The 20,139-nt window shown below is 48.7% G+C and overlaps 2 protein-coding genes across 5 annotated transcripts in view; one reads left to right on the forward strand and one right to left on the reverse strand.

Moving 5' to 3' along the window:
• Positions 1 to 13,751, forward strand: part of CEP95 (centrosomal protein 95) — a 29,575-nt gene extending 15,824 nt beyond the window's left edge. For all 3 annotated transcript variants that reach the window (XM_032967189.2, XM_032967190.2, XM_032967191.2), the window contains exons 14-22: positions 678 to 892; positions 1,641 to 1,733; positions 2,692 to 3,046; positions 4,550 to 4,719; positions 5,901 to 5,975; positions 7,738 to 7,890; positions 8,783 to 8,929; positions 10,334 to 10,405; positions 11,541 to 13,751. In XM_032967189.2, the coding sequence (XP_032823080.1) occupies positions 678 to 892; positions 1,641 to 1,733; positions 2,692 to 3,046; positions 4,550 to 4,719; positions 5,901 to 5,975; positions 7,738 to 7,890; positions 8,783 to 8,929; positions 10,334 to 10,405; positions 11,541 to 11,726 (1,466 nt within the window). In that variant the 3' untranslated portion in view covers positions 11,727 to 13,751. The remainder of the gene's footprint in view (positions 1 to 677; positions 893 to 1,640; positions 1,734 to 2,691; positions 3,047 to 4,549; positions 4,720 to 5,900; positions 5,976 to 7,737; positions 7,891 to 8,782; positions 8,930 to 10,333; positions 10,406 to 11,540) is intronic.
• SMURF2 (SMAD specific E3 ubiquitin protein ligase 2) overlaps positions 13,199 to 20,139 on the reverse strand; it is a 32,074-nt gene continuing 25,133 nt past the window's right edge. For both annotated transcript variants that reach the window (XM_076072424.1, XM_076072423.1), the window contains 5 exons: positions 19,333 to 19,470; positions 17,144 to 17,264; positions 16,395 to 16,596; positions 15,128 to 15,203; positions 13,199 to 14,890 (listed from right to left, as the gene is read on the reverse strand). In XM_076072424.1, coding sequence (XP_075928539.1) covers positions 14,791 to 14,890; positions 15,128 to 15,203; positions 16,395 to 16,596; positions 17,144 to 17,264; positions 19,333 to 19,470 — 637 coding nt within the window. In that variant the 3' untranslated portion in view covers positions 13,199 to 14,790. The remainder of the gene's footprint in view (positions 14,891 to 15,127; positions 15,204 to 16,394; positions 16,597 to 17,143; positions 17,265 to 19,332; positions 19,471 to 20,139) is intronic.

Raw genomic sequence — 20,139 nt, forward strand, 5'->3', positions numbered from 1 at the left:
TGATTGCAATTTTTTTTTTACTCAATACAGAGCCGCTCCGTTTGGTGGCAAATACACTGTTGATTGCGTATAATTTACGTGTTTCGTCACGTAATATTAAATGTATATAACGTGAAATATACATAATTATATATCAAGGAATTATGTATTCGTACATTTTTAATCGGTGAAAATTCTCAAATAGCGTATGGCATACAAGAGTCGTGTACACATTTCGGAATGGCAACTGACGCTTTTGACCTCACCCACCCCTGGGCAGCACGCCCCTCTTGCCTGTGATACGGCGCTTTGGATATAAGGGTTGGAGGATCACATAGATGTTTTTGAGACTCGCAAATCCGCTGGGTCTAGAGGTACCCAGGGAGAACGGGGGGGGGGGGGTTCACCTGTTGAGCGGTATTATCTTCATAATAACATCAAGATTGGATGGAAGTGGCAGTTGTGATTTTGATGAATTGGTCACAATTGTGGTTAATGTTAGCCACTTCTCGTGGCATCGGGTGTCACCTTAATCCACTTACATACGACATAAATGAAGCATAAAGCGATAATAAATGCATGTGTCGTGGAAGAATCAAATTTAATTGACTAGCGGGGACAGATCCTTCGTTTTGAATGTAACTGTTCCTATTTAAAAAAAATTACGAAAACACATTTTTTGTGTCCCTCACCACCAGCCCCACGGGGAGGGAGGAGTACCGTTGCCACGGCAACGCCCAGGGCCCGCCCCCACTCCACGTCACCGCCACGAAAGTTGTCGCCACGGAGACTGTCTCCACAGGGACCGCCCCCCCTGCTGGAGGAGGTGCTGCAGCTGGCGCGCCCGGCCCCCATGAGGAGGGTGCGCTGGGAGCTGCGGCAGGAAGGAGAGCTGCAGCGACTCAAAGCGCAGGTGTGGGTGCTGTGGTGGCGAGATGTTAACTACCTCGCCCTGGTATACAGGAGGTCGTGGCTTCGATTTTGACTCTTGACGCCTGCTGTATATTTTTAGTGTGCATGTCTTCCGCCCCGTGTCGGCGTGGATTTTTTTTTCCGGGTCCTGCCGGTTTTTCCCTCCACATTTAGAATAATGCGTTTAGAGTATATTGGCTGCTGTACATTTCCACGTGATAAGCCACTTCGTTGGGCTATCATTTGGGGCCAGGACACTTCTGAGAAAGAGATATACAGGTCAGTGGGCCTTACCTGGTAAAATAAAAAGAGTTTAGTTTTAGGTGAGGAGTGGTTTAGCACATTATGGGTTCTCAGATTAGCCATAGGGATGTAAGAATTCACCCCCCTACCCTTGTCTAGTAAGTCCTCGTTTAACACGGTTGATGCGTTCCTGAAAAGTGTCGCGTTGGGAAAAAAAACGCATTCAGCCCAAACAATTTCCCCATAAATAATGTAACGATAAGGTTTTCAGTGAGATACGATGTACTACTACGCACGCACAGTGAGATGTAGGGAATAATGACCAAGGTTGTGCCGCCGCGTTACTGTATCATTCCGCTTACTGTATCGCGCCCGCTCAGCCGCGCAACTCAAGAAAGTAGTTCGTCATCAACCGGTCAGAAACCGCGTTATAACGGGCATGGGTGGTCGTCGCGATGCGCTGTTGCTGCTGTTGCTGCTGCTGTTGCTGCTGCTGCATGCACCAGGTGGTGAAGCGCGCATATGAAGAGGAGCTCAAGGATGCCCGGGTGAGGGAGGGGCTGAGGCTGGAGACCGACAGGAGGAAGCTCACAGAGATGGTGATCGCTTTGCCTCCCGCTGCCTCCTCTTACGGCGGTGTTCTTCACTCATTTTTAGAGGGGGCGGCACTTTCGCCGATAAGAGGGCCGCCTCTTATTGGCGTGTGAGGGTCGCCACACATTTGAAACCATTGGAGTTTGACAGAATGTTGGGGGTGTTTTCACAGTTGTGTATTGTCAGGGGCCACACGTCAGGGGGCGGACTAAAGACCACCAGGGGCCCCCAGTGGCCCGCGTGTTTTACAGTGAAGAAGAACACGGTCTTAAGAGTAATACATTGCTTTTTGTTTTAAGTCACAGGAGGATTTGGATACAATCTAGTATTGAATTTGATTCACTGCCCTCTGCTGCCCACCACGTAGCCCCCCCCCCTCCCCCCGGTAGTTCTATAACAACGTGCCGTGCGTGGCAGTCGCCTGCCCAAGCAGTGTTCAGGCTCGTGCACTTCAGGCTCGCACCTACAATTAGCATGGTTGTCTACGTACAGTGCGAAGGAAGTTCAACATACATACACACGTACACCCAGACCTAGCTTCTGAGATCTAACAAGATCGCATTCTTGGTGATGATATGATCATGGGTGAGTGGTGAATACCACTTTGCCATGTTCAGCAAAAAATTCTTCATTTGATGGTCCACAGGTAACGTTCCCGGTCATGCGGCAGGTAACGCACCACGTTTTAGCTCTCCGCAATTCAGAACTCCCTTCTCCTGTCTCGCTCTCCTCTGTTATACCCTGGTCCACATTCTTTGCCAGTCACTCATTGTCCAGGGATGTGTCTGAGACGACGGTTAACTGGCCAAGCATATTTCAGTTCCCTACTTAATCCATGCCCCAGGGCTTTTCCCCAGGTTATGATTAACTGGCCCGGTGCCACCCAAGTCACCAACATAAGTAAGGACCCACGTTCCCCTTTCACCGTCTGCCCCATCTATGCCCCCCACCGTGCCGGCACAGGAGGACGAGTACAAGGAGAACGTGCGAGCGCGAGTGCCGCTCACCCCACAGGCCCGGCGCGTCTACGCCCCCCGGCGAGCGCCGGGATCGGCCCCGACGACGCCATCGCGCAAGCACCGCCGGCAACCGCCCGGCTCCGGCTACGGCTCTCGTTCGGCCACGGGCTACGGCTCGGGCTCGGGTTCGGGCACCGGCACACCCGTCAAGACGGCACGTCCCCCGCACCGCGGGGGGGCGGGGGGGGCGGCCAGCCCGGCGGCGTCGTCGCCGTGGAGGCAGGGCAAAAGCCGGCTCCGCTCCGTGTCGCTGTCGCCGGCGCAAGGGGGACTGTTGCGGCCGAGGAGACCCTCGCCCCGTGAGTTGGGACGCCGTCGGGTCACGCGGGCCAGCCTGGGGCTGTTTAGAATCCGAATCGGAATCTTTATTCATACTGGAGGAATCCGATGAGCTACAAAGCTCTTTTTCACCGGAGTCCCGCAGAAGCGGGTCAGAATGTTACACAGCAAACGATGCATAAACACGATAGGAGTGCAAAGTATAGGAAAGGTAAATAAATCGCTGAAAAAAAGTATACCAATAAAACGGAACTATTATTATCTTACGAGGTAAAGCCCACTGAGGTATTAACTCAATTTTTAGAAGGCAGCCTGGCTGTCACAAATGATAGCACAATAAAAAGTGGCTTATCACGTGGACATTATTTATAAGCAGCAAAATAATCTTAATTTACCCGGCCGAGGTGCAATCCACAAACAACAGCGCTTATGGCAGTTTTACATTGGAGAAGCAAACTGTTAACTTCCCACGTTGACCCAGAATATTATCAGTGGGGAGGGCTGGCAATGGTGTTGATGTTCATCGGCTGAGATGAGCCCCATTCAGTTTGTTAACTTGCAACCCAATTTTATTTAACAAAAGTTCCCATGTTGTCACTCGGCTGGATTACGGTAATAATAAAACACATCAAATATGATTTTGCCGGCATTGACGATTCAAAAGATGGTGGTTATCGAAGGTCAAGATCTGATTAGTGGCTTTTTTTTTACTACAGTGTGGTGAGTGGAGTTCCTCTTGGCTGCAGGAATCTCGTGAATTAATTACCAACAAGATATATACGAATTGAACATAAATCCTAACACAAAATTCAATGCATGCAATATGAGCCTAATAATTTATTGAATTCCAGATCGTTACGTACCTAATAGTTATACCATTATAATACATGCAATGAGAAAATGTAAGAAGACTTTAGCATCGTGTTGTTATCACTCTGCCCCGAATCAAGTCTGCCTATCATATCGTACTATATTATAAAAAAAAAGGGTTCCTGGCTGGATTCCTGCCTGGATTGCAGGGCTAGCAGATGGCCAAGTGGCACATGCGTGGTGGTAAAATCAAAGACATGCACATCTGCGTGTGAGGGGGGTAGGGAGGGAGGTCACATCCAAATTAATACGCGGACTGCTCAGGTGCGCCACGGTGGCGAGATGTTAATGCGTCACCTGATATACTGGAAGTCGTGGCTTAGATCCCGACCCTGACGCCTGCTGTATATTTGGAGTTTGCATGTCTCTCTCCCCGTGGTCGTGTGGATTTTTCTCTAGGTCCTCCGATTTTTCCCTCCACATTTACACGCGTTTAGAGTATTTGACTGCGTTACATTTCCGCACGAGAAGCCACTTTATTGAGCTTTCGTTTGTGGCCTGAAAAAAGAGCAAAATAGCTCGGTGGGCCTTTCTGATTAAATAAAAAAAAACTTTCTCGTTTAGTCTCTATAAAATACATGTGCCCACTCTCTCCGGTCACATTTAAATGATGTTATAAATCCACAATGCACTCGCAATTTCTATTGTCGCAGTGCGCGTCAAGGAGAACGACCTGCTGCCTGTGCTGCTGGCTGAGTTCCCGCACCTGCACATCTCCCCACACACGCTCAACCGCATGTGGCACCAGCAGTGCCAGCAGATGGATCGCCTGACGCGGATCGCCGCCCGCCCAGACCGGAGCCACGCCAAGTTGCAGAGCGAGGTCAAAGGCCGCGAGTTTGTTTCATTGCTTGTCCGGTTGGTTAATGGGTGCCACGTTGGCGAGGTGTTAACTACCTCGCCTGGTATGCAGGAGGTCGTGGGGTTCGATCCCGACCCTAACGCCTGCTGTATATTTGGGAGTTTTCATGTTTCTCTCCCCGTGGTCGCGTGGATTTTTCTCCGGGTCCTCCGGTTTTTCCCTCCACGTATATAAACGTGGTTTAAAGTATTTGGCTGCAAGGCAATTTCCACTTCGTTGAGTTTTCATATGTGGCCAGGTCGCTTCTGAAAAAGCTATATAGCTCGGTGGACCTTGCCTGGTAAAATAAAATAGATCAGTTGAATTTAAACTTATAATGCAATTTATATCGCGCGCAATATGTCACGGACGTAAGTGCTTGTACATCCATTGCTATGGTGGTGTATGGGAGGACACTTCTAATTTTTGTAAAGACAACCCAATTGGAACGCATCTTTGGTACGAGTTTGAGTTTCTGTGGGAATCACCCTGTTGAAAACCAGCCAAATTGATCAAAGGGTTTCCCAAAACTCGGGAGAGACGGACCAGCGCTAAAAGAACCATTTGCCAATGTGGAAACATGTTTTACTCGGCACAGCCACCCATCTGCTTCCGTACTAAATAAATAATTGCGAGGATAAATACATTTTGGGAAGCGTTAGGTAATCCTTGCGTACGGATGTGACTTAATAGGCTAATTTCTCTGTGATAGCGTTTTTGTTGTTTGCACCTTTTGTTTTGGTGGCATTTCTTTATTTGGTAATTCATTTTTATTTTCCGAAGGCTTTTCATTTGATGGGTAGTAGCTACATATAGGATTTGGCCCTTATATATAATTAATGTACAGCATTGTGGCATACAGTTGGCATGAATGACAGTGGTTATTAACCTTTACTAGAGCCTTGCACCCCTTTGTTTCCCAATCGTAAAAAAAGTATGTTAATAAATACATGGTTTGATAAAACAAAGTCGTACTTAAGTGCCCGTGCTTAATTTCTGTTTGGATGATTTACCTTATAAAAAAAATCTGGCCATGTATTGCACCTCCAGAAAAGGGCATCTCGCACCCCAAGGGGATGCGTGCACCCCAGGGTAAGCGCCCACTGCTCTATAAAAAATGTATTATAATAATCTTACCTGGCTTTGTATTTTGTCGCCAACAGCTGGAAGAGGCGCAGAGGAAACACGACCTGCTGGTGGCGATCATCAAGAAGGAGCAGGAGCACAACCAGCGGCTGGTGCGTCCCGCAGACGGACTTGACGTCAACATAATTGCCGTCTTCAGTCTTAATCCTCGTCCAGGGGGCAAGCGTTTAGTCAGAATGACCCTTAACTCGGTCAGCCATGCACACAAGTACGTACATTGTGAGGGATTATTAAGTTTGAATCATTGTGCACGGCACGCACCTTCGATGAGCACGGTTGGCTACGTACGTGTGCGTAAGGAGTTAAACGTACCCATCATTGTGTGTATGTTGAACGGGAAGAGCAACCATGGTTGTAGTGATAGAAGAGTTATAAGGAGGCGACTGTATGTGTGTACGTTGAACTGCTTGCGCGCACCGTACGTAGCCAACCGTGCTCATTGGAGGTACGGGTTGTGCACAACGAATCGAAGGAGAAAAAGTGTTCCTATTTTTTATTCCCGTTCTGCTATCGCCGTCACAGTGAGAGACAAAACAACCGTTTGGACGTCTCTCAAAGAGCACAATGATTTTTATAACCCAAGAATGCAGCCCTGTGTCTGGCATGCTGTTTTTAGAAGGCATTACAAGCTCTCGTGTGACCTTGTACAAGACATGGAACATCTTATTGCATCGAGGGATCAATAAGTCATCTTTTGTGAGAAAATGTATGGGATTCAACGTAGAGCCAGTCAGGGTGATTTGATCCAACCAGGGTGGTGAGATGTTAACTACCTCGCCTGGTATACAGATCGTGGATTCCAACCCGACCCTGGCGCCTGTATATGTGGAGTTTGCATGTTCTTTCTGTGGTTGCGTGGATTTTCTTTGGGCCCTCCGGTTTTTCCCTCCACATTTAGAAACATGCGTTTAAAGTATTTGGCTGCTATCAATTTTCACATCATAGGTGCCTTTGTTGAGCTATCATTTGTGTAGCTAGGTCGCTTCTGATAAAAAGCTATATAGGTCAGTGGACCTTTCCCGGTCAATCGCCTCCTTATAACTCTTTAATCGCTACAACCATGGTTACGGTCTCCCGTGAACTTCACTCATTCCTCCACCCATGACTAACCGTCATTACACTGCCGATCACAGCATTTCTCTTCCTGCTTCTTCCCTCGCACTGCTCGAATTTCAATTTCCCTCCCAGCGTCTCTTTTTCCCAAGCTCTCATAACCGTACTCGATTCAAGGACCTTGTTAACTTTTATCTACTACATCTTTGATAGTGCTCTTTGTTGCTGACCCGGTTGAAATTTTGGTCGTTTTTTACTGCCTTTGTTCAAACAACTGTGAAACATTATGTACAACATTGCGAGTCCGGGTCTTCAAGACCCTACCACTCAGTGGAACAGAGTAGAGTAGCGGTTCCCAATGCGTGGTCCCTCGACCCCTGCTGCTTTGCGGGGCTGCTCCAGGTTGTCCGCAGAAAAGAAGAAAAACAATTTAATCCTCGCCAAGGAAATGTACAATTTCAAGCAGCTTGGTACAGAGGTCGGCAACCGAAATAACAAGAGCCATTTTTTTTTTCGAATTCGGCACAAAACTCTATTTCAAACGGCCGCAATGCACGTGAAAGTATACTGCGTACGTTACGTCACGGAGCCTGTCCATCAAGAGCCGCATGCGGCCCGTGAGCTCGCAGCATACGGCGGTGGTCTGAGAAATATTTTGAGGTTGAAAAAGGGGGTTCCCCGCACACTCAAAATTTGGGAACAGCCGGTGTAAACTGTCTCGGGGCCGCGTCCTCGCGGTTCGAGTGGCTATTCGTTGTCCTTTCCTCGCTCCACGTCCCCCGCCCGCCCCCGCGATTTCAGCGCGAGGTGCGGGAGCGCGTGAGGCAACAGAAAGCGTCGGAGAGCCGGCGCAGGGAGCAGCGCGAGCAGGTGGCACGAGCGCGCCACTACTACAGCCGCTACCACCTGCAGCAGCGAGCCAGGATGCTGAGAGAGCGAACTCGCGAGGAGCGGGTAAGTTCGTCCGTCCGTCCGTCCATCGTAATTACCTTTTGGAATTGTAACGCGCGCAGTTTCCGATCGCTTTCAGAGAGAGAAGGTGAGAGAGAGAATGATTTGGAGGCGTGGGGAAACCACAGACTAGCTGGGAAGGTGTTCACGACTGGCGCCAACAATTGCCCAAGCTCTGTGGTCCTGCGGTATTGGGGACGTTTGGCCAACAGTTGTCAGACCGTCCGTTTGTCCGTCCGTTTGGCCGTGTCTCAAAGACTTGACCAGTTCTCGAGACACTTTCACGAAGGTCCCTACGTTGGGATGCTTGACCAAAAATTCTATTCGTGCCTCAGGACACCTCTTAACGATTAACGTGTGATGCCTTTAACTTGCGGTTGTGATGTATACAAATCAAAACGTCATTGATTGCTACACGCGCCATCCCGATGTTCGTGATGGCGAATTCAGTTCGTCGCCGTACCCGACCTGCGATGAATGCCAATGATGGAATCGAGCGGCCGTCCCCCCCCTCCACCTCCTTCCAATTATGAACTAAAACTAATCTATTTTTATTTGACCAGGTAAGGCCCCATTGAGCTGTATAGCTCTTATTCAGAAGCGACTTTGCTACAAATGATAACTCAACGAAGTGACTTATCACGTGGAAATGTATAGCAGCTAATACTCTCAACGCACACCAATTCTAAATGTGGAGGGAAAGACCGGAGGACCCCAGGAAAAGTCCACGCGGCCACGGTGAGAGAGAGACACCGCAAACTCCAAATATACAGCAGGCGTCAGGGTCAGGATCGAACCCACGACCTCCTGCATACCAGGCAAGGTATTTAACATCTTGCCACAGTGGTGCCCAATTCATCCCGCCACCCCCCCCCCGGGCTCTCTCCACCACCAGGTGTTCCGCCAGCTGTTTGAGGAGGGTCTGGAGATCCAGAAGGAGCGGCTGAGCGAGCTGCGCAGCTACGCGCGCGACAAGCACGACGAGCAGCGGCAGCGGCAGCGCGACGAGCTGCAGTCGGTGGAGAACTACTACAAGGACCAGGTGAGGGGGACGGTGTGCCCCCCCCCCCCCCCCCCCCACTGCACCGCGTGTGACGTCGCGTCAATAACCCCTTTGGACATCTGTGAAAGCTAACGGGGGGCATCTGTGAACAAGGGCTTCGTATAGTTCATCCGGATTCTGATGTGAAAAATTCTGCTTCTTTGAAGCAAGGGGGGGGGGGGGATATGCAGGGTTCCGCGATCTTTTTTTTTTTGTGAGCGTCGGACCGCGTCTTCTACATCGCGCCACGTAGAGCGACGACACGTCATTCGTGAGTGCCGCGTCGCGTTCCTGATGCGGAGGTCAGGCGAGGTAGCCTGCTCTCGCCGGTGGACGGCCTGCGGAGTCGTTTGCCGAGCGTTTGCGCGAGCGGGCTGGCCGGAGCCACGCAGCGGGATGTTGGTGGTGGGCCCCTGGGCTGAGGGCAGCGGTGGCGCAGTGGTTAGCGCACTGTGCCATGACCCTGGCGACCCGGATTCAATTGCCGCTCACGGCCACCACCAGTGACGATTTTCTAAACCGGTCCTGGGCCTCGCCTACGTCGACTCGGCCTCAAATAAGTACCCCGGTGGCGATGTGTAAGCATCGCCACTGGGGAGACAAAGGCGGCCGGGTGTGGTGCTGGCCACCCACCCTCTCGTGTGCAGTACCAGCCTTCACAGGTGACCGACGTGGTGAAGTGTAGTCAAATAAAAGCCCTTTTAGACCCGCACAGTGTGAGGCAGCCCTCTTCCAGCAGTGGATTGCCAAAAGGGTTGTACACTTACATTCAAATGTACCACCTCAGTACGATCACTTTATGTGAACAACATTTATTGTCAGCACTGGACTCTGGAACTTGTAAAAAAAATTTTGAAAGTTTGTGATAACGATCGGGTGATTTACGGATTGGCTTCAGCTGTGCATATTTGTAGCTCGGAGGAAAAATAAGTGCCGCCACTGGGCGTAGGACCCAAGGGATTTTTAGATGGCCTGTGAGCAAGGCTCGGGTGCCTGGTGTTTAAGTTCCTCTGCTGCTCGCCATTGCGATGTGTTAAATTAATAAATGTAAAAACAATCTGTAATAATCCAATTGTATCCATTGACGCAAGTGTCAGATATCTGTCATCTCGGCAACAAAAACGTCAAGGCAGCTAATGTTAAATAATAAAAGTTTTGCACATCTGCTTTCACATTTAAACACACGCACACTTCATAATGAGTATAAACGTGAATGCAGACCATTGGGGTTAGCGCCGTCCAGATGGCAAACGGTGATGACCGCTCGCGGGCCCTTGTTTAAGTTTGTTGTTCTTCCCCCGCACCCTCCGATTCGTGTGGCCACCTACGGTGCGAAAGTGAAGCCCGACTCACGTACACCGACTCGTAAGTCTCCGTCCTCTCCGCCCCCCCCCCCCCCCCCAGTTTGCGATGCTCGCCGACACTGTCAGCCAGGAGCGTCGGGACATGCAGGTGCGGGAGAAGGCACAGGGCAAGGTGAGTGCACTACAGTAGTGCAGGGCTGCGAGCCAGCTCTCGCACGAGTGAGGAGAGTGGAACGTTGCTAATCGGTGACGCGCACCCAGTGGAGCGAACCGGACAGCGAGTGAGCAAGTGGGCTATCTCTGGCCAAGCATTAAAAAAAAAAATATTGGCTTAAGATCCAATTCGGCTTTACCAGGTAAATAGTTGATATTAATGTTCGAGCCAAATTATAAGGATGCGGTGCTCAACCGTGGCAATTGTTAAGCTTTGTGGATGCCCTTGCAAACTTCAGTGGCGTCCGTCAAGAAAAAAGTGGCAGTCGTGTGTACATTTAACAATAATAAAAATAATACTCAAGAAACTGAAGGTCGACAGGGTTGTGGAGATTCCACAACGGAATGCGACACAATAAGCGGCCAAAACAAGACACGGATGTGCTGTGCTCAGCCATCCTTGGTATTTAATGTCTTTGTTTCACCTCTGGAAAGGCTTGGATATAAAACTCGGGATCCGTGTTCTGCTTAAGGTCACAAATAACGCCGAGTTGTCAGGAAAGTGTGAGCACGTTACTTCTGTTGTGACACTGACGTGGGTTTCATAGAGAGGCAATTAAAAGAGCGCCCCAGGCTCGCATTGACAGAAGTGCAAACGCGGTAATGACGATCGCTTACACTAAACAGTTGGAAACCGAGAGAGCGTGCATCAGTCGCACGTACATCAGTGACACGTGAACTTGTCCCCCACGTCCTGTAATACCCAGTGTAAACAATTCGCTGGAGAGATCAGACAAAAGGAGTGCACAAAGAATGTTTGAAGTTTGGATTTGAAACAGGACAGCGAAAGGGACCGATCAAATAAAGAGCAGTGGGACATAGTCGTGCCGTAGATGACGAGAACAATCTTAGAAAGTACCCCGCTCCTTCCCCAAAGAAGGGAGGCGACAGGGAGAGGAAGTAGAGAGGAGAGGGAGATGGTGTGGGTCAGAGGGTCAAGAGGTCAGCGAGGGACTGACAGGTGCTGCCCTGTGGGGTGGTTTAAAGCCCACCCCCCACCAAACTTGGTGCACTCCGGGGGGGGGGGGGGGGGGGGGGCAGGCTGGGGGGCTTTAAACCTTCCCTGTTGTAACCGGCGGCGGTGGCCTTGGCAGGCGGTGCACAAGTTGCGGCGGGAGTTGCGCGGCAAGATGGAGCGTGACATCCAGGAGCTGCAGGAGCTGTTGGCGCGCGACGACGCCGTGGCGCACTTCCGCGAGGTGGAGGCAGACCGCGTGCGGCGCCAGCTGCAGGTGGCCACCTTCACTTATGCGCAGGAGCATGCCGCGTCGTCGCCTTAATTGTCGCCGGCGGCGAAAGTGATTTTGGAAATAGCCCACAAGCTGGGTGTCGATTTTATGCCCCGTTTTGGTTGAATTAGTGGCTGGAATAATGACAAGTCATGTGCCCACACCAAAATGTTCAACTTACCGGTTGCCACCTGCGATGGCCGAACTTTAGTGGTACCAATGCCTTTATATGGTTAATGAAAGCAAGTTGTGACGAGCCAGTGGTGGCCCATACAAGCTGATGACTGATAACCTTTTTAATAGTTCCTATGCAATTATCCCTTCGTGACGATATAGAGGATTAATACCACTAAATGTTGTCCCCTTAAGTAGTACCGAATTAATGCGTACCGACTATGGGCTAAGTCATTTTGAACTCTGTGGAACAGCCTTACATCTTATTGCCAGGGTGGAGGGGGATGGCTCTGGAAGATGTTGGAAATAATTAAATGTGAGTCGCTTAAAGAAGAAATGTCCCTTAAAAGTGCCCCAACCATCACCCCCACTGATGCATTCTTAGTTTCATGTATAGATTGTTCATTTCGAAACAAAGCAACGGAATGTTTTGTCCTCAGAGCTGGAACAATACAAAATGAAGTGAGAAAAATAAGATCTCTATTTATATGGCTGGGTTTACTGTGGTCATTCGTAACAAGTGTGAAACCATCATATATATCTACACAAGTCTGGTTTAATGGCAGTGGCTAGAACCATGATTTAAACACGGGAGCGTTTGGTGCAGGCAGTGCTGACACAGGCATTTAGTCCCAACCAGTCACAGACTTGATTTGTTTTTACTGCTGTTGGCCTGACCGTGTTATTTTAAGCATGAGTGATGCTGTTAACACCACCGGCTCCCTCCTCCTCTTGGCGGTAGCTCTATGCACAAATATAGTTTAACAATTTTCACCTGTAGGAAACATTTTGCTTTTAATTTGCGATGCGGTGAAATGTTTTTTCCCCAGGTGTGCATTTTTGTTGCTGTGGTTTTAATGTGAAGTAAAGAAATCAAAATGTGTTTTTTTTTAACCAATAACACTGCTGCTGTACTGTTTAGGATGAATTTGATTGAACTAATGCTTGCTTGCATTACGTCAAAAGTTATATTTCTGTGCCATTCAAAACGGCATTATTGTACTTAAGAATATTATTAAATGGTGAAAAGTTTTCCTGTGATTTATAATAAATCTTTGTTCCACGAATGAACACGTTCATTTCAAAAACAAAAATATGTATTTTGTCATTAAGCATATTAGAACTGATGTCAGTATTCGTGTATTCATACCGACATACTGCTCGATCAATCTTGTATAAAGGACTACATCAGGCTGGGCTTTCATTCTGACTTAAAGGACCCTCCCCCCTATCATTGACCAGGCTTGTCAGTCTATTGTCTAAATACCAAGCAATAACATCCTGTACGCAGAGGGAAAAATCAATAACACTCCAGCTGATTTAAAAGTAAAGGCACCAGAGTCAATAAGTGGTATACAGTATAAATATATTTATTTTTGAAACTTTAAAAAAAGTTATGGAAAAACATTCGAGTCAAAACTAATACAATTCAAGCTTTACAAATCATATTACTGTACTATAGTTGAATGCTCTTGCTTGTTACAAATATAGAAAATGCTATGATCAGGCCACCGTAAAAGTCAGCGCAACAGATTACTCTATCATAAATATTGTTATAAAAAGTCAGGGAAGGAAAAAAAAGCACTTGTTTATTAATTCTTAAATTAGTTTCATATGGGTTACGTGTAACTATAGAATATGTGCATGATTGTAAATATAACCGTTCTCTAGCAAAGGGCTCGCCTGATTTGACTACGGGCAAAAACACAAGGCAAGCTGAAGTGAAAGGAACACTGCTACAGAGTCGTTACATCATCCAAAACAAAACAAAACCAACAGCACCTGTCCAAAAAGGTGGCCACTCTCACTTTCAAACATCTGAAGCTGTCTTAATATTACAATATTGACGGCCGAGGCCAAATCTTTCAAGCTTCGTCCAGAGGTTCAAATGGGGGGGGGGGGGGGAAATAATAACAAAGAAAACGCTTCAAAGAGCTCCAGGGGTAAAGTAAAACAAATTAAAACTGTACAAGTAAATAAGCGTTTGCATTCACGATTCTTGACTGTTTTGCGCGTAACTGAAAATGCACGCGTCTATAAGAGGATCGGTCATGGAAACGCGCACACTGCAAACTGGGTGGTCTGCAGGGCCGCTGTGCGCTCAAAGGGGGGCGCTAATATTAGCAGGACGCAATAGATGCTTTACCCGACCGACGCGTTCAACAAAGTGGGGGGGGGGGGTCTTCTCTCGCTGTACAAATACCCTGTCCAGAACATAACAAACCTTTGGCTTAAGCACGAGTTATTAAGCCTCATAAGTTGCAACATGTTCTGCCACTAACACTGACACGAAGGAAGTTCTCTTTTTTTTTTTAGTAACAATACACCATCTTCCATACGTTAGTAACAGAAGACAAAGAGAAAAAGTATTATCTGTGCATGGCTGTCCTTTGGAAATGCCACAAAGCAGCTGTTTTCACAAGCAAGGAAAAAAAAGGTAATGGTCTCTGACGAAGCGTTTATACGAAACCAGAACCATGAACGTCGACCGTAAACGACAATTAAACTTAAAAGTTAAATTCCTTAAAAATTACTTTTTTTGCAACTGAACACTGTGCAGTATAATGGGAGTGTTACGCATTCCGTTTTTGTGGTCCGAGGACGGTACGTTATCGTTTGCTGCAATGCAGGCGGCGTGTAGAATGCAGTTTAACTCCACTAACAGGTGCAAATTGGGCGGACGGGCAGCCCTAGGGATAGACCTCGGGGGGGGGGGGGGGAGCCCACTTGACCCACATCACAAAGTCCCCGGTGGTGGCGTTTCACACAGTCGCGTTTCCCCAACACGGGTCCCCCTTCCTTAACGGGCTCGGGAGCGTGGGGAGCGACCTGGCTGGCCTGGTCACCGTCGCCCCACGTGGGTGCGGCTTGAGTGCGTACAGAGCAGGTACGTGCGTGTGCGCGAGTTACGTGCGTGCGCAGTCGGCCGATGGGCGTCTTGTCACTCGACAGCGAATCCGCACGTCTCCTCCACGGCCGTCAGGAGCTTCTCGTAGAGCTTCTCGTACGTCTCGTACGGCGGGATGTCGATTCGGTTGAAGCTGCGCGTGTGGAGGAGGAGGAGGAGGAGGAAACGGGACACGTGGCAAAGTTAGAACAAATGACAAAAGCTCCAGGGCAGGGGGGGGGGGGGAAAAACGTTGCGCTAAAAAAAACTGCTCTTGGGAATATTTACGCAACAGGGTGTCAAAACAGGAGAACCCCACAGAAATGTCTGCATTCGTCACGTGTGTGTGTGTGTGTGCATCTCGGTTTGCTAACAGCCGCTCCCCCCTCACCAGGTGTGAGCTTTGGGAAGGTTGTCCGTCTTGGCGTCAATCAGGTGGATCGTGAACAGCCTGGGCCCTGCTGCGCCTGCGGGCGGAACCGTGCAGAAACAATTAAACGGCAGCATTTGCAGGGGAGCAGTCGGGATAGAAAACACCAACGGGGGAAACTGTAAATGGACGCACTGAAGATGCAGGATGGAGATGAAGCAAGCACGTATCGGAGGGATCGGAATTCTAGCACAGCACAGATCTTTTTGCCCTCCGGCCGAAACCAAATCTTCATTTCGCCAATATTCATTTGCTGCTGCCCAACAGGGAGGATCGAATCGCGGTGAAACGTCAATTTTAAAACATTCCGCAAACTCGAATGTCGCAACTGGAACTCGAAAGGGGGGGAAAAAATATATAAAAAGTGTCGGCTTCACACATTTGGGTGTATCGGGCACACCCCGTGCACCGCTTCTGGCCTCGTGCTTGTGCGTAGCTTGTAATTTGAGTCTTCCATTGTGGACTACACCACCGAGTAACGCAGCATGGAAATGCTCATCTATGCGTTTCCTCTGGTCAAGTGCCCCCCCCAAATTGAAAACACGTATTAAATAATTAACCGTTTGGTCCAATATTAATTCGTGCCTTCGCAGATGAGACCACAGAGGGGATCAAGTGTGAGAAACTCGAGACCACTGATCTGAGCCGGCCGTATACGCCAAGCGCTGCAAGTCACCCCCAAAAAAAAAAGCAAGCTGGCAAGCCGGTCTATTAAGGGCGCCCCGATTTTGTCCGGAGGTTCAACAGCGCGTAGAACGATATCGCGCACGGGCGGAAAAACACGTCAGGTGCCGACATTCATGCAGACGTCACGGTCTCGCGCACGGCAGCGCCAATCGCGCTGGTTACACGGTGGGGGGCATGCATAACATTTGCCAACAAGGCATGGTTAAAAGCAACCAAGTAAAAAAAATGATGCACACGCATGAATCATAAAATTATTTCGTGAGTATTTCATTAGCAGGACAGGTCAGAGGCAAACTCGCAAGGCAAAATGTTATCTGGCTTATGTCACCAGCATTTGGGGGAACCTTTTGATAAACCGTGTTCGGTTTTCAACAAAACGACTCGCCGATAGCAACTTTTGGTTCGCACAGTCATGGTGGTCCACACCATTACGGACGGACGGACAGAACTAAGGGAACAGAACTAATACGTAAAAACACTTTCACACCCTCATGAGGTCAGAAAGCGTTAAAAGTCAAACACACTTGGCATCGCCACCGACCTTGCAGAGCCTTGAACCCCTGCAGGGGCACGCGCGACGAGCCGGTGACGAACTGCAGGAGGCGCGCCCTCCTCTCCTCGTCAAAGGACTCCACGGCGCGCCAGAACCACCGCACCACGCTGCTCTCGGGCGTGCAGTGCTTGAGCCGTGTGTTAGACTTCCAGTCACTCACGTCGATCTTGCCAAGTCCGCCGATGATCAGCTGCAGCGCGAGGGTGACGCGGGGCGTTTAGGGAGAGAATTTTCACCAGCGTCATCATTACGAGCTAAAACTTTTTATTTTATTTTAGCAGGTAAGGCCCACCGAGCCATATAACCCTTTGGGGGGCTGTTTTTGGTTCACTGGCTTGTGATGCAGACTTACAAAGGCCCTCTGATGTGTAAAAAAATAATTTCTTTGGTAACCGTAAGCCTCATCAGCCATGATTAATCAACTGCTGGATGACGGCCTCCTCAAGCTGTCACCATCTCATGGCCGTGTAATCTAGCCTGCGGTTTGTCAACAAAATATATATGGAATCGGTTTAATTAATCATGTTTACAAGCATATTGGCTTTACATAGATTTGGCCACAATAAAAACCTCTTTCCAAAGCATTTTTTTAAAATATAAAAGCATCTATGCACAAATGTTATATTAGTTTTGGTACGAGCGCTACGTATAAACTAAGATCTTGCAGATTTCCACGCATTTGTCAATATCGATGTCGCGGGTCAATTTAACGTCGTACAGAATGAGAACGCACTTACCTCCAGCTCTTTCTCGTCGAAGGATTTGAGCAGCGGCTGAGGAATGAGCTCGTTGAACCCCTTCTGCAGGGCCAGGAACTGGGCCTCAATCCCTCGCAGGAATCGCCAGCTCACGTACAGCCTGCGTGGTGCAAGACGGATCATCGCGGGCACGCCTTTATTCACCGTTCGAAAACAAAACTGCACTCTGTAGATCAGAGGTGAGGGGACCTCTTGCTTACCGAGGGCCCAAGGGGACTTTCAATACCTTTGGCGGGACGAAACAAAAACAAAGGTCCCTCGTGTAGCCTTGACAGCTGCTGTTAGCGAGTAGCACCTATAAAGGGCCGGCACGGCACACGAAAGGGGGTGGGGGGGTGGCCAACACCACGCCCGTCCGCCTTTGTCTCCCCAGTGGCGATCCGCGCCAGGCACTCATTTGAGGCCGAGTCGACCTAGGTGAAGCCCAGGACCGGTTCAGACAATCGTCACCGGTGGTGGCCGTGAGCGGGAATCGAACTCGGGTCGTTTGGCGGGGGACATACATTGACGCCCACCATCTCAGGTCACTCCCAAGATGTTCTTGCAGGGACAGAAGTGTCTGAGCGAGTTAAAATTAGAAGCAACTTTGCAGCCAGGACAAAAATTATTCCATCCTCGAGAGCTCGATTCGTTGATGCCTGTTACCCAGGTCTCCCATAATGAAACAAGGCCTTTGTTCTCAATGAGCTCCCAACCGGTTTAAACAAAGGAGACGCATAGAGACTTTAGTCAGCGCCCCACCCCTCCCCCCCCAACAGCTATGTACGGTATGTTCATGAAGAATGTTAACATCACTGAACGACCCCTAAAGTATGAATGACACGTACGACTCCTGTCCGTGCGTTGACTACGGGAGGCATCTATTTTAATCTTTCACTCGGGGGAACTTCTCTGCATTCGTGGAAGTTGCGACTCTTCATCCATAGGCCAGATTTCCTTTCTCAACAAAACGGCCAAAGCATTCACGGCGATTTAAACTCAGTGCTGGTGGTGAAACACATTCGATACACAACAGTTGAAAACGGTCATTAACAAACACTCGTATGTATGTTGAACTTCTTTCGCACCGTACGTAGCCAACCGTGTTAATCGGAGGTGGTGGAGGGGGGGGGAGGGTCAAAGGACAACAAACTAAACACAAAAAGCAGTTCTGAAGAAATTACTTTTTAATTGAAAACATGAACCCTGGCCCAACATCTTTCCTCTCGCCTTGCAGGGCACTGGCACTCTCGAAATCCTAGCTCTTCTGAGCAAATGAAATGAGAGGATGGGGGATGTGGGGGGGGGAAGGTTGTACATTTTGGCAGACTAAATGAAACTACTAAACTATTATTTTTATATTCTTAGTTTTTTCGGTAAAGTCACGTTGAAGAGAAACAACAAAATAATAAAATATATATATTTATGCGAACCAATACACCTGAAGACGACCGTTTGAGTTATGGTCGAAACGTCGTGAGAATTTTTTATTGTTTTATATATATTTTATTATTTTGTTGTTTCTCTTCAACGTGACTTTACCGAAAAAACTAAGAATATGAATTACTGCAGTCACGAAAGCTTTAAATCAAAATATTATTTTACCAGGCAAGGTCCACTTGAGCTATTAACACTTTCAGAAGCGACCTGGCTATCACAAATGATAGCTCAGCAAAGTGGTTTATGTGGCAAATTAAAGCAGCCAAACGTACGTTTCTAAATGTGGAGGAAAAAACCAGAGGACCCGGGAGAAAAATCCACACAACCACAGGGGAGAGAGAGAACACCGCAAATTCCAAATATACAGCAGGCGTGAGGGTCGGGATCGAACCCACGACCTACTGGATGCCAGGCGAGGTAGTTAACACATCTCACCACCGTGGCAGTCAAACACTCTGAACCAGTGGTTTCTTCACCTGGCGTGCCGGCTGCAGTAAACGTTAAGAACCATTGTTCCGAATGCACGTTTCTAAATGTGGAGGGGAAAATCGGAGGACCCGGAAGAAAAATCCACACAACCAAGGGAGAGAGAGAGAGAATACGCAAACTCCAAATATACAGCAGCAGGCATCAAGGTCGGGATCGAAGTCCACGACCTCCTGTATACCAGGCGAGGGTGATAACATCTCCGGGCTACCTTGGCGCCCCGGAATGGGCGGTAAAAATCTGTCTGGCGGCAAGACACCCACCTGACATACTCCCGCTTGTTGGCCTCAATCACGGGCAGATTCTTGCCGTTGGGCTTGAGCTCGTGCTGCACCAGCTGGCCGAACGCCTCGTGCTCCACACAGAACGTGTTCTCCAGCACGCCCGTGATGTCGTTCTCCCTGTCGGCGCACGCAAGGGAAAAATAATCCCCCCCATATTATAGAGACTCGCAGACTCGCGCTGTTCGCAAGCGCCTGTTAGGACACACATACGGGGCGGAGGGGGGAGGAGGTGTGGCTAGGAACCACACCCCAGCCGCCTTTGTCTCCCCAGTGCTGATGTGCACACACTGCACAATGTACTCATGTAAGGCTCAGCGAACAATAGCCGAGGCCCAGGGACTGGTTCGGATAGTCGCCACCGAGTGTGGATAAGAGGTCACCGTGGTTTTTGTGATATTCGCTGCCACGGGTCGCTGCCTAACACGATGGGGGTTGTGCCGCCCTGCAAGTTACAAATGCATTCTTCCACTCATAACATGATTGTCAATCGCACAATCGAAATAAAATTTGGATTTTGGGGATTATTTTTTTTATTAATCATGCACTGAAAACAATGTAGGATGGACAACAGGAAAATTAAAAGTGTGTTATTGTTGTTGTTTGTGAAAAATGGAAGTAACCGGAAAGCGAGGAAGACCTAACAGAGAATGGCTTTCGATTTAAAGCTTTCGTGACTGCAATGATTCATCTTCTTTGGTTCTTTCGGTAAAGTCACGTAGAATGAGAATAAAATAATAAATTGATAAAATAAAACAACACAATAATATTCTCATTCTACGTGACTTT

Source organism: Petromyzon marinus, chromosome 37, assembly GCF_048934315.1.
Source record: "Petromyzon marinus isolate PM22_M1 ecotype Great Lakes invasive population chromosome 37, UKy_Petmar_22M1.pri1.0, whole genome shotgun sequence".
NCBI lineage: Eukaryota > Metazoa > Chordata > Hyperoartia > Petromyzontiformes > Petromyzontidae > Petromyzon > Petromyzon marinus.